General features: G+C 51.1%; 1 protein-coding gene and 1 long non-coding RNA gene across 2 annotated transcripts; one reads left to right on the top strand and one right to left on the bottom strand.

Annotated features, from left to right (window-relative positions):
* Positions 1-761: 761 nt before the first annotated feature.
* Positions 762-1232, top strand: UCN3 (urocortin 3). The gene has a single exon (XM_011370796.1). It carries the CDS (start codon positions 762-764, stop codon positions 1230-1232), a length of 471 nt encoding a protein of 156 aa, XP_011369098.1.
* Positions 1233-7988: 6756 nt separating this feature from the next.
* LOC111746099 lies at positions 7989-13272 on the bottom strand. The gene is made up of 4 exons (XR_002782927.1): positions 11796-13272; positions 9813-10303; positions 9337-9509; positions 7989-8588 (listed from the first exon to the last, which is right to left on the bottom strand). It is a non-coding gene; the product is annotated as an uncharacterized LOC111746099 (long non-coding RNA).
* Between the last annotated feature and the right edge of the window lie 159 nt (positions 13273-13431).

Genomic DNA, 13431 nt, shown 5'->3' with positions numbered 1-13431 from the left:
CAACAGAAAACAGCTCACTCAGATCCAGCGCCACACCTTTTGAGATGCTTTAACGTTCCCTGGATTCGGCATCGCCGTTTCATGAAATGTTTTTACACGCCTCGTTTTTTAATTCAGCTTCTTACTGGTGTTTGCAGACAAACGGGGCGAAACGGGGAATATGCTGCCTTCCCCGTCGCTGGGGAATGGGGCCGGCCCCCCGGCAGCGCTGTGGAATCAGGCGCCTGCTGGCTCCCCGGCCCGCCTTCCCCCTCCAGGACCCTCTCCCAGCGACAGGTGCTCCGAATTTCACCCGCCCAGGTTCCTGGGCTGTGACCGTGTCACAGCTCTCGGAAGTGAGGGTGTATCTTTAAAGTCCCGGGCGAAGGCGCCTCTGTGACCAGCCTGAAGAACAGGTGACCAAACGAGAACAGTGTAGATGTGGAGCTTTCCTCCTGGGCACCCACAGAACGGAAGAGGGGAGGCGTGCTCAGCTGGAGCTTAGACTGCACTGAGGAGCGAAGGGTGTCTTGTCTTCGTAGGGAGCTTCTTTTCAGAGGTGAATGGCAGACAGACGGACATGGAGACAGAGGGGGCGCGGGAGAGGGGGGGAAAGTCAATCCCTGCGTCCTGACACACTCCCAGGAGCTGCTGCAGTCCAGGCCACACCTGGGGGCCGGCTGCATGAGAACACTGACAGACCCCACGGGGTTTTAACTATGTCCTCTGAGCCCTGAGCCCCCTCACAGCCTTGCCGCTGCCCCCTGCCCCTGCAGGGAGAGATGCTCCTGCCGGCCCACGTCCTGCTGCTGCTGCTCCTTGGGGCCCCCAGGACGGGCCTCGCCCAGAAGTCCTCCAGAACCGAGTCCATCTCCCGCTGCTGCACCGACACAGCCCCGTCTGAGGCCAGGAAGAGCCAGCTGGAGGAGGCGCCCCCGCTGAGCAAGAGAGGCCCGTCCTACCTGCCCGGCCAGGGCCCAGCCTCCGGAGAGGCCGAGCACAGGGCCCAGGGGGAGGACAAGGGCAAGAGGCCCTTCCCCGCCGGCCCCCGGGCCAGGCCCCTGCCCCACGCGCAGCCCCGGGGCAGGCCGCAGCAGGGCGGCGCGCAGGCCGGGGGCCGCGCCAAGCTCACCCTGTCCCTGGACGTGCCCACGAACATCATGAACATCCTCTTCAACATCGCCAAGGCCAAGAACCTGCGCGCCCAGGCCGCGGCCAACGCTCACCTGATGGCGCAGGTCGGGCGGAAGTAGCCGCGAGGGTCGGCCCGGCCAGCGCGTCGGGGGGCGTCCAGTCCTCCAGCCCGCTTCACCGCTCGACCCCCGGCCTCCTCCCAGCCCGGCCCCCGCCGCCCCTGGACATGCGCGGACCGCAGCCTTGTCCCACCTTCACCATCCCAGGCCACCGCGGTTGCTCCGTGCCTCTGTTTCCCTTCCCCTCGCTCCCCGCCAAGGGCCCCGGGCCTGAGAGGGGGCGCTCGGGCTCCTCCCCAGCCCCTGCCAGGGCCGGGAGACAGCGGCTGCCCTTCCCCGCCCCGCCGGCTCCCTTACCGACCGTCCGCCCCCATTAAAACCAGTGGCTTCCCGAACGAATGCTGCCTCCGTGCCTCCTTCTTCAGCCAGCTGCCTCCGACCTCTGAGCTCAGAAAGGGGAGGCGAGGGAGGGGTTTCGGGTGAGCCCATTCCCATCTCTCCCAGATGGACGTGGTTCTTGGGGGTCACAGGGGGAGTAAAGAGCTTGGGAAAGGCCAAGGTGGCGGGACTGTCAGCTGTCGCTAGATCTACAGCCATCTGCGTGGCCTGGTCCCACCCAAGGGATACAGCCTGGGGTCTAGGCTAGACAAAAGAGGGAGCTTTCCGTTCCCCCCACGGGACACCCCCGTCCTCCATAGCCGGCGAGGGAACCGGGTCGCAAAGCCCTAAATAGGCACTCGCTGGACCCGGAGTAACTTCTCAGCACAGTGGTGGGCACGAGGGGACACGGATCCGGGAGGCTAGGCCTCTGCTCTCACGAGCCGGCACCTAGGCGAACAGACAGAACCCAGTCTGGACACAAGCAAAGGCCACCAGGGAGCACACAGCGATGCACTGCTCAGTGAGAGCAATTAGCGTAAAGCAGCCGTGAGGAATTCAGAGATGAGAGCGTTTAACGTGACTTAAAGGCCGCTGACAATGGACACGGGCGCCGACTCCGCTGGCCTCTGGCAGCGAAGCCCAAGGGCCACATTCCCGGAGAGGGACTGTGGTCCCCCATGGTGATGCATCACAAATGCGTGACACCAGCTCCTGCACGGCGACATATACGACATACCCCCACGCCAGCAGCGGCGACGTCGCACCACAGGCAAATGACGACTATGGAGAAATGTGTGCCAGTCATATAAAAGGCAAATGGCTTCTTAATCAAATGTACAAAGAGCTACTGAAAATTGAGGGTGAGGCGGGGGGAGGGAGGGAGAGAAAAAAACCCCAAGGGAAAAGAAGCAAGGATCTGAATAAGGTGCCTGAGCAAACTTGTCAGACAAAGTCCTTAGAAGAAAATAAAATGTACCGAATTTATGGAGGCGAGATAAAATATTTAGGAGCATATATCGAAGATGACAAAGAGAACAAAAAAATCCATGTATATTCCCTTTAAAAGTGATTATGGAAATTGGCTAGACTTCGAAATAGTAAGATTCACAAGCTGAACTTCAAAGTTTAAGAAATAATTAGTTTTTTATCTTAATTTTAGTAGATTATTAATTTTTAAAAACAAAGGAAAACCTGTAAATGGCATTCCTGGGTGTGCGAATGCACACACACGCGCGCACACACACACACACACACACACACACACAAGCCCTCCCCTACAGTGAAACTCATATGAACAAGTGAACAGTTACTTAAGCATTTCGCCAGTGCCCTCCAGTGTCTGAAGAGAGAAACAAGACATGTACATTAAAGAAAATTTTTAAATACTTAGTAAAAGGCTAATAAGAGTTCAAAGCACTGTGTAGGATATGCAACGTGAAAAAAATTTTCATCACTGCATATTTACTACAATGCTTTCAATACAGTGAGAGATTTTACGGTGTACCCCAGCCACCCCTGAATCCTGGGGTGGAAGGAAACGGACGGTCCACCTTGTTCTGGTAGCTCCGTGAGGCACACGGAGGAGGCGTCCCCTGAGGCTACCTGGAACAGGTGACACCTGAACTGGGTTTGTAGCGGGAATGACATCCCGTGGTCACAGGGCAGAAGAGAGAAGGCAGTGACGAGAGCCAAGGCAGAGGAGAGAGAGAAACGTGTGCTGAAGTCTGGCTTCAAGGGCACGCCTGACGCAAAGGAGAGGCTGGGATTAGAGATTCAAGCCGAAACTAGTGGGGACGTTGCTCCGCGTGTCACGCGCAGGAGTTTAGACGATGGGGAGTCAGCGAAGCTTTGTGTGGGGAGCGGGATAATCCAGCCTGTGCTTCGGAACATGTGGGCGCGGAGCCGTGACCAGCACGGACTAGGTAGACGAAGCGAAAGGCGCGAGAGCATCTGGATAGCGGCACGCTAGGCCCGGGCAGAGGATCGAGCGACCTGAGCTGGGATGGTCGTTATTATGTCAGGAGGAAGAGATTCTGGAAACGTTACAGGAGCAGAGTTGATAGGACTTAATTCCAGGCAGAGAGCAAAGCAGAGGGCATGTGGACAGAGTCCGTGTGCGCCGCTCAGAATCTGCTTAGGTAGGGACTTGTGACACAAACAAACAAACAAGAGAGGGCACCGAAGGAGGGGCAGGGTTCCAGGAGAGTGGTCAGTGTTGCTCAGAAGAAGCCACATTTAAGTGGGAGGACAGGTGCAGCCCGCAGGTGGAAACTCCAGCACAGAACTCGAGAGAGAAGGGAAACCTAGAGTTCCACAGTCACCCACGAAGAGCCAGCGTGGTCGTGAATAAGATAAAGGAAGGGCAGAGGAGAGGACAAAGGGGGACGCCGTGGGGTGGCCAACGGAGAAAAGGAATCTGGGGAGGTGTCCCACTAGGAGGACCACCATGCAGTGCCACAGGAGGCAAGGAAAAGTTTCAAGAAAAAGGAATCACAAAATGCGTAAGGTCAAATGTCCGAAGGCCGAGGAAGTCATCGTTTCGAGAAATCAGGGCTGAGCGATAATCTTCAAGACGGCGGTTTCAGCAGAAGGGTGGGGAGGACGCCAAAGCACAAAGGCCAAGGCGTGAACGGAAGGCGAGGGGTGGGCATCCAACCTACGTTCTTTTGACGAGTTTCACGGAGTGAAAAGATGCGACAGTACGTCGCGGAAGTCACAGAATCCAGAAAAGCGTGTCGGAGTGTTTGAATGAGGGGACCTCGACGTACACGTAGGGAGAAGCAAAAAAGGCAATGGAGAAAGAGAGACAAGTACGTACAAGGGACAGGGAAGAAGCAAGGTCCTCTGGAAGGGGAGGGTCGAGGGGAGAAGGTGGAAAATAATACACGGCCTTGAGAGGAGAGGATTTTCCTCTGAGGGACCGGAGGGTAGGCGAAGAGTCAGGATCATTTTAAGGGAGATCAAAGAGGGACATAGGAAGTTAAAGTTGGATGGATGTGATTTAAATAAAGTAGGGAACCTGCCCGTGCTTTTCGATTTAATAAACAGCGCGTACCCGCTGGGCGCCTGACACGGGAGTGACAGGGACAGTTAAGGCGGTCCCCACCTCGAGGTCACATTTCATTAGCACTTACGGTCCTCGGAGTTAGTTCCATCGTTAGCTCAGGTGGTCTCATGCTTTGAGGAAGAAAAGGCAATTATCCGCTCTTCGACCCCAGATCCACGTTAAAAAAAAATAAATTAAAAAAAAAAAAAAACGGGAAGAAAATGATGCCCGTGGGAGTACGGTGATACAAGAAGGAACGGAGAGTAAGTAAGAGGGAAAGCGAAGCAAATGTCCACTGTTTAGAGCAACGATAATAACGTCTCACGGGGTTTAAAAGACGTGTGGCATTCAAACGCAAAACGCACAAAAAGCAGGAAGATAGTAAATGAAGGGGAAGTGTCCTGTGGCCTTCGCATCGTCCAGGAATGGGGAAAACCCTAATGCGTGGTCGACGCCGCCCAGTCAGGTCTGACTGTGGCACTTTCTAGGGCATCCACTAAAAGAATCCTTTAAATGAATAGTTAACAAGCTAATAGAGAGGAAACATAAGTAATCAAGAAAAATACTTGGTGAATCTGATATTGATATAGGGCATGCAGAGGCAGGGAGCATCTCAAGCTAAGCGATTCGTAGACTCGCAAAATCTTGGAACTGGAAAGGGCTTAGCAATAGCCTTGTCCGAGACGAGGATTTTACGATACGGAGGAGCTAAGTACACACTTCAAGGTCACCTGATTGTAACAGTGACACCCGCTTTTCCTGAAATCTAGCTAAATGTGTCTCTCGCATTCCACAGTGGTAAACCTGGTTAAAAGACACAGCCTAGGGAAAAGTATTTGCATCTTGGTGCCCGCTCTCCAGCAGACCCAGTCCTGAGGCTCACAGCGCTTAGGTCAGCAAATGGCTTTACTCACTACTGAATCCGACAGGGCTGATTTTGAAATGCAAACATGAGAGACACGGATTAACTGAAAAATAGAGCCTCCTAGTAACCTGGACATGAGTGTAGGCTTCTTCAAGTATCTGAGGGTTTCTTCCACACTTCAGCAAATGGCCAGACAGTCCACTCTGTTGGTCTAGGTTGGATTTGCTGAAAGTTAACGGTGAGGTTCACCAAATCGCTCCTTTTATTTGGAGGAGAAAAAAAAATGTTTTTAACTTTTCTCCAAATACTTGATTACAGCAAGTCAGAGACATGCGGGTAAGAATCATGTTTCTCTCCCCGTTAGAATATTGGGAGTCCTGACACATCTGAGGGATCACCGGCCTCGGTGGCAAAGGGTGCTCCGGTATGACATTGCTTTGGTGTCGGTGTGGCCCAGGCCCGTGGCAGAGGGCCTTGGAAGTCGGGTCCAAAAGGAGAGACAGCCAGATACCTGGAGACTTGAGGACTGAGCGAAAACCCACTGACAGTCGCCTGGGCTGGAAGACCATCCATCCCTCACAGGCACTGAAGAGCATCTCAATATCATCTCCACCCAACTGTGGCCGCCAGCCTCCATGGCGACAATGGTTTGAGTTGAAAACGGGCAAAGCGGTACACTGTTGGAATGGAGCTCTCGAAGGCCACATCTCAGGGCAGTGATTTAGTATGTTGTGGATCCAAGCGACACACGTCAGAAGGTGGCAGCATTGCTGTTTGGTAAGTCTCACAATGAGACACACTACTTCACACCTCCAGTCAAGGCTGTAGGGCCTACTGGACCCAAAGCTCAGGCCGGGTCGAGGCCACGAGGGAGCACAACGCCATGGATGAATGGGCCGCCTAAAAACCAGTGGCCACCAACTCGAGAGCAAAGCCAGCCCAGGGGGCACCTCTGCAGCATCTAGTTCACCTTAATTCCAACGATTTAGACGAACATCATGGATTTTAAAACTCTGGCTGGTGATGGTAATGCATTTATAGCTACTTCGTCCATAGTAAATTATAACTCTTTTGAAAATGGGACAGTCTGATACCAAAAATCAGTTCCATTAAGTGTTTTTTAAACTTCGCATCCTTGGGTCACACCTCCTCCGGTCCCCGCGGCTCCTAGTTAAGCAAGCCCACGACAGAGTTCAGGAATCCGCATTTTCTCCAAACCTCTGCAACGGGTCTGAAGCGGGGTGCTGCGGGCCACACTTTGAGGACACTTCTTCAAGGAAGGGATCGCTTTTACCCTCTGTCCTGTGGGACACGCAGGTTCCAACCTGTGCAAGACCCGGGAATATCCTCGTTGGCTGTGCGTTTGTGTGAAAAGCGAGCCGGGACCGCAAGGCCCACACCCGGAAGAAAGGGAAGAGCCGCACCGAAAACGCTCATTGTTTAATCGATGGGTGAAATAGAGACGTGGGGGAGAGAACGTTAATGATCAATGTCGTGCTGTTTTTCCAGCTCAGGTCCTGGTGGGGGAAATGCATTGACTTTAGGGTTTCATGGTCTCCTGGTTGAAAAGGTTCCTGCGGATGCAGGTCCTTACGGAAGAATTGACTGTCGGTCAACAGAGTAACCAGGGATGGACGTGTCAACTAACCCTACTGTGGAAATCATTTCCCAAGGTACGCGTGTATCAAATCGTCAGGTCGTACCCCGGAAATTCACACAATGTTACATGTCAATTTTATCTCAATAAGGCGGGGCGGGGTGGGGGGTAAAATAAAACATTTTCTTATAAATAAAAAAAAAGAAAGAATAGATGGGAGCTGTACAGAAAGCGTGAGTGCTTCTGTCGCCCGCCCTACGTATCGAGGCGTAGCAAACAAAGCCCACGTGGGGACACGTCTCAGCTCTGAGCATCGCAGGAAGCTCCAAGGCCACGGTTGGGTATGCTGCAGGCAGAAGGTGGGGGACGTGGGAGGTCCCAGCAGGGTCCCAGGCACTCAGGCACGCCCCCCAACCCCCGCGGAGGACATGGGGGCCACCTGCCAGCTTTCGGATCCTCTCTAGCACAAGGGCTATGACCTCCGACCCAAGAGTAGAGGCCTCGGGCGTGGCTGTTTGCAGCACCCTCCTTCCTGCTGACAAGCTGCTCTGGGTGGAAGGGTGAGCGGCCTCGCCCGTTCAATCCCATCTGCAGATAGGAAAGCTGGTCAGCTGGTCGGCCACGCCGCCCCTCGGCGCTGGCCTGGGCTCGTTCTCACATAGCCCGGGACCCTGGCCCCTGGCCCCTTCCCTCCCCCCACGCATGGTGAAGCAGCGGGTTTAAACTGCTGACCTGGCCTTCCTGGATCTAGGAAAGGTATAACTACCGATACAAATCAGAAGTCTGTCTTTCCACCACGCGCCCTTTATTTAGTTTCTGCTGCAGCAAATTACAACAATGTTGGCGGCTTCAAACAGGAGAGATTTACTCCCTCGCAGTTCCCGAGGCCAGCGGTCCAAAATCAGGAGAGGTTTACTCCCTCGCAGTTCCCGAGGCCAGCGGTCCAAAGTCTAGGTGTCAGCAGCGCTGGTTCCTCTCGAAGCCTCTGAGGGAGAACGTGCCCCCCGTCTCCCTCCCAAATGGTGACGGCTGACAGTTCCTGGAGTTCCCTGGCTGTCAGGGAACTTAATCACCCATCTCTGCTTCCATCGTGCATCCCCCACCCCGGAATTACTCAAATGCATGATTCTTGAAGAATTACACAGAAGTGTTCTAGAGCTAAGCAGGCTTTGGGGACATCGCCGGTCACAGCAGGACGCTGTGTTGCACAGCAGGTAAGGGCCTGCGTGCAGGAATCAGGCTCCTGCGTTCCCGTCTCGCCCCTCTCACTTAGCTACAGAGCACGGCCGGATCTCTCTGAGCCTCAGTCACTTCAGCTCACGGGCGAGGATGCTAACAGGACCTGCCCTGCTGTCGCTGTGAGGATTAAATGAGATCACAGGGCACGACGCACGGCCCAGGGAACGAGAATTATAAATAACGATGACAGAGCTGCCTCCCCGACGTGCACCGGTGCAGACGTCCCTCACCGGACGCCGGTGGCCTTGGCGCCATGGTCACCTGCAGTCAGGCCCGGAAGCTCGCTGCCTAGGAGGAAAAGCACTAATTTTTTCAGAGTAAGATGGTTCTCTCAACTCACTGGCTCTCCTGTATGTGACCATGAATTTCTCAACGACAATCTTGTACCCCACCCCAAATGTTTAAATTTACTAAAATCAAGTTGAAATGACTTTTGACTAACATACACAGCGACTCCCCCCCACCCCACCCCAAAAAAAGACTGAAGTCGGGATTTTTCAAAGATTTGCTTATAAACAAGGCGTAAGTGGGCGTATAATTCTGGGTGGACTCTTTGCTTCCCACCTGAAACTCTAAGGCTGAGTTTGGCCTCAGGAAGGAATTTACGAAATTTAGGAAGCCTGCTTCTCCACGCCAGTGTCCACTTGAGCTCTTGAGGGTAATGAGTTCCATAAATTCTTTCAGCGACATCCTCTTTCTCAGAGGTCAGTGATTACAGTGCCGCTCAAACTGTCCACTCTCACCTCCTGGCACTTTCCCCCATTGGCCGTGGACCTGAGCCCCTGGCCCAGCGTCCTTAACCTGCATCCTCAGAGACTCCCACGGTTTTTAAACGTGACTATTTGATGATTCCTCGGCTTCCTTCCCCCCAGGGTCATTTGGCTCCACTCTACTTGAATCATCATCTCTTAAAACTGTCTCCCCAGAAGCTCAAACTTGCGAAACCCTTTCTCTGACTACAGTCCCTTATCTCCCCCTACCCAGGCCCAGGACCGGCCCAAGCATCCGTCCAGCTCCGCTCCCATCACGCTCCTACTTGCCCTGGAAGTTCCAGCCACTCCTGGCTCCTCCACTTCCTCTAGGCCACAGCGCTGCTCTCTCGGGAGGGGACCTGTGCTGATTCCCCAGCTACATGTGGTTTAGCTTAATTCATTTATTAGTGTTGTTATAACTTTTTCGGTCCCCTCTCCGCTCAATTACACTGCTTTTCTGTTCAAAGAGAATGGCTTTTATGAGAAGGCCGCCCTGGCGGCAAAGCCAGCGCTATCCTCAGTCGGTCAGTGATCTAAGGCACGTTCCCTAACTTTCCTGGGACACAGTTTCCTCTCCTATAAATCGAGAATGACACCGTTTCAGACAGAGTCGTGGAAAGATCACTGGAGCCTTCCTAGCTGACACCGTGCGATCCTGTTTGGTGGGACGTATCACGCGACAGTCCCACACTCTGGCACCGATGTGATTGCTTTGACCGTGGGCCCGGCCAAGCACACTAGAACGTAAACCTTACATCACCTGTAAGCGACGGCTCCCGGTCGGTGAAGAGCGTCCTGGGCACACGCTTCCCAGCTCTGGTCTCGCAGAAGAAGGTACCGAAGGAGGCGTCCACGTGAGCCACGGTGAGTTTTCCAACGGGTCCTTTTTACCGCCAAGAATGGTAAATCCATCGGGCTGGATACCATGGTCCGGGCAACAGAGCTCCCAGCGAGCATCGCCTATCCGGACACCAGCTCGGCCCCCGCGAGTGGGAAGGCGGTCCCCCGAAACGAGCCGTGGGAGTTGGCACTGGGCAGGCCTTCTTACATCTCGTGGGCCCCGTCACTCGGCGCTTCCGCTTACCATGGACAGAAACCAAGTGAGCTTGTGCCAACGGGAGAAACTGACCGTAAGGCCGACTGAATGTGTCTCCCGGGAACCAAAAGCAGAGTACAGGCGAGCTTAGGGACAACTGAGCCAAGGACTCCAATTCCATTAGAAGAGTTCTTTCAGCAGCGTAAAGTAGGCACCTGTTGCGTAACAGGCAAAGCATGAGTTATAAAAATCAAGCTGTTTCACCCCGAAAAAAATCGGCAAGTTATTAGACAGGAATAAAACCAAAATCAATGTATGGCCTTGACACATTAAAACCCATTGCAGATAAAGATGTTACCTTTTTATATCTCGAGATTCTACATTTACTGTTCATACGTGCTCTAAATAAGAAAGGATGTCCTAAGATCAAAATTAGTGGAAAATTTACTAAGGAAACATGCAATGGATTTAACAAGCCAGCTTTCTATAAGGCAATTTTTATATATGTAAAAATAAACACACACACAAACAAACGTTGAGACAGCTACTAGACAAAGAGGCAAATGACATAAACAAATGAGTTACAAAAGAAAGAAAGAATCTGACATGCGAAGATTTAAGCACAGTGGCATTCACGGTATTGCTTACCAGAGTAAAAACCAATCTCTTTAACCATTCGGCTATGCGGTTGGGTGTTTATGGGAAGGTATGTTGCTTGGTACAATGGCATATCTTGCAACCTTCAAATATTTACCAAAGCAGAAATTATGACATAGGAAATGAGTATGATAAAATATTAAGTAAAAAGTATAAGTCGTATAATCGTATATAATGTATGATGTCAAAGACATCATAAAAATAAGCATGAAAAAAGTCTTTAAAAGGTGCATCAAAATAAAACTAGTTACATCTGGGAAGTAAGTGATTTTTTTTCTTGTTTAAACATCACTGTTTTCATTCACCCTCATCAGTCTCCACTCTCTTCCCCCTTTTTAAATCACCATTCAGGTTTTAAAAAAGGCAAATGACCTTTCTCTTACTTGGTAATTTCAACAGACACAAATATCTACTCCTCTAGAGGGCTGAGTTTTGATTGCCAGTGGTCATGGAACAAGTCCACGCAGGGGTCTTAGAGAAGCCTGTTTTCTGCATCAGAAGGGCCCTGCAGGCTGTTTGCCTGCCTGATAAGCTGATGGGCAACCCAGCCCTCCTCCAGGGCTGCAAGATCCCAAGGCCTGATATTTAACTGCAAGAATTCTTCTCTAGTGGGAAGAAGCTCCGGCTGGTTGCACCCCTGCAATGTGACTTGGACTCCGCACCTGCTCGGGGCACCAAACCCTGGCCCTTTGCCTCCTCGATTCACGAGGCACGACACGGCCCTCTCTGCTTTATGAGGAATTCAAGCTCGCCACTTGCTTATTTCCCTTTCGATTCTTCTCTGTGTGACCATCCGTCTCTCACGACGAAGGCTATGAACTCGATTTAGAAAGCACTTCGCTTAGTACCAAGCAATATTCCAGCCTCTAGGGCACATAAAAACCAAAACAACACGTTCTGCCATAACAGCCTTCTCACTCCCCTGTCGGACTTAAAATGAACTCAGTACATTAGCCGCCGTCATCAGATCAAAACATACCTAGGTCTCGAGATTTAGGTAAAAATTTAAAAGGGGGGATTTGTTGTTTCTACAGCATGAAAATCACTTACAGGTAGATTTCTCTCACAGCCCACGTGGCACGTGCTCAAACTTTCGCGATAAAAATAATCACCACCAACAACAAAATTGCAGGTCTTCAAGTGGTTCAGACACGGGAGTGACGCAGTCCTTTTTGAACTCGGGCAGGAGAACTGGCCCAGCAAGGGCCACTCTTGCTTTTACTGGTTTGAGAAGCAGCTGAGTTTATGACATATCCATCCATGTCCCAGGGTACAGAAGGCTGTTTTCACCTTATTCTTCTCTAAGCCTTTCCCTGCTTTCCAAGCTATCTGTTAGAATAGCAATCAAACTATAAAATAACAAAAGATTGTAAAATGTCCACTGAACGACATATGGATAAGTCACGGAGCGTTAATACAGAAGACCTCCCGTACCCCTTACCCATTTTCCGCAATGGAAATACCTTGCAAAACTATAGTAAATTTCACGCCGAGAATATCTAATTGATAGTCAAAACACAGAACATTTCCATTGCCACAAGGATCTTGCGTGGAGGAAGGCACAATGTTTAAGAGCAAAACTATTTAAATATCCTTAAAATGTTGGAGAGAGAGTCCAGTGGGGTGAGAAGCTTAAGGATGAAGGGGGGTTTGAAAGGTTGCTTCTAAGAATCAAGAATTCTGAGATGCTAAAAATCACTATGACTGGCACATAAGAGATTAAAGGGGAAGTGGGTCTTAAAAGGTGGTCCCCAAATGGAAGGATTTAAGTAACTGTATTCATTCATTATCATCCCCAAAGGACCGAACTCAAGAGAGGACAAAGATGTCCACACGCTTTACCTGTCACGCCTCTATCAACTTCGCAATAGTTACCTGGGTCTGAGGTCCCCGGGAAGTCCAAGAGCATCACTGAAAGCAAAGCAATTGATCTTCACAGGAAGAGCAGCACGCCAGGTCTCAAACAAAGGCAAAAACTAACTGGTCCAGCACTTCAATTCGAGGTGGCGATCAACTGCAAAGCAACTAAGCTTTTCTAGAAAGATGCGAAACTACAGCTGAATAAGTGAGGGCTTACGCAAATCCACCTCAAATGTGGATAGTGAAAAAACCAAATGGCCCTTTAGAAATTTCTTCTCTTGTATTAAGAATTTGTTAAGAATTGCTTGGTGGAGAAGGAGGCCAAATGCGATGAGTAAAATTTGCTACGACACCAAAGCAAGATTGTCAACAATGTACAAGTCCCAGAGCCACCTACCAGGCTGATCTAAAGGCGCCCCTTGGTAATGACTGACTAGTGGGCCAGGTAAGCCCTATCACAGGACAGGAAGTGTGACTCCATCTGAGGGCCGAGCCGCTGGCTTCACTTAAAGCAGTACAACCTTTTTTCAGTTTTCAGTTCACTCGTTTCAAGGTAGCTGTGGTGACCTGAACACCCGGAGGTAAAGCTGTGATTCACTGAGATTGGTCAAGGAATTAGAAGAAAATAAGAAAAAAAAAAAATCTCTTTTGTAATATACTTTAAGAAATAAACTTTTAAAAAAATTTTTTAAAAGTAATTTTTTTCTTTAAAAAACTAAGTCTTAAAAGAAAAAAGTTTCCTCAATAATCATTGGAATTTCAAGTCTAGAGAAGTCTTATGGTGTGACACTTTTATGTGTCGACCTGGCTAGCCTATAGTGCTCAG

This window comes from Pteropus vampyrus, unplaced genomic scaffold, assembly GCF_000151845.1.
Source record: "Pteropus vampyrus isolate Shadow unplaced genomic scaffold, Pvam_2.0 Scaffold175, whole genome shotgun sequence".
Classification (NCBI taxonomy): Eukaryota; Metazoa; Chordata; class Mammalia; order Chiroptera; family Pteropodidae; genus Pteropus; species Pteropus vampyrus.
The sequence above is the reverse complement of the archived record's forward strand: the minus strand, read 5'-3'. Positions and strand labels throughout refer to the sequence as shown.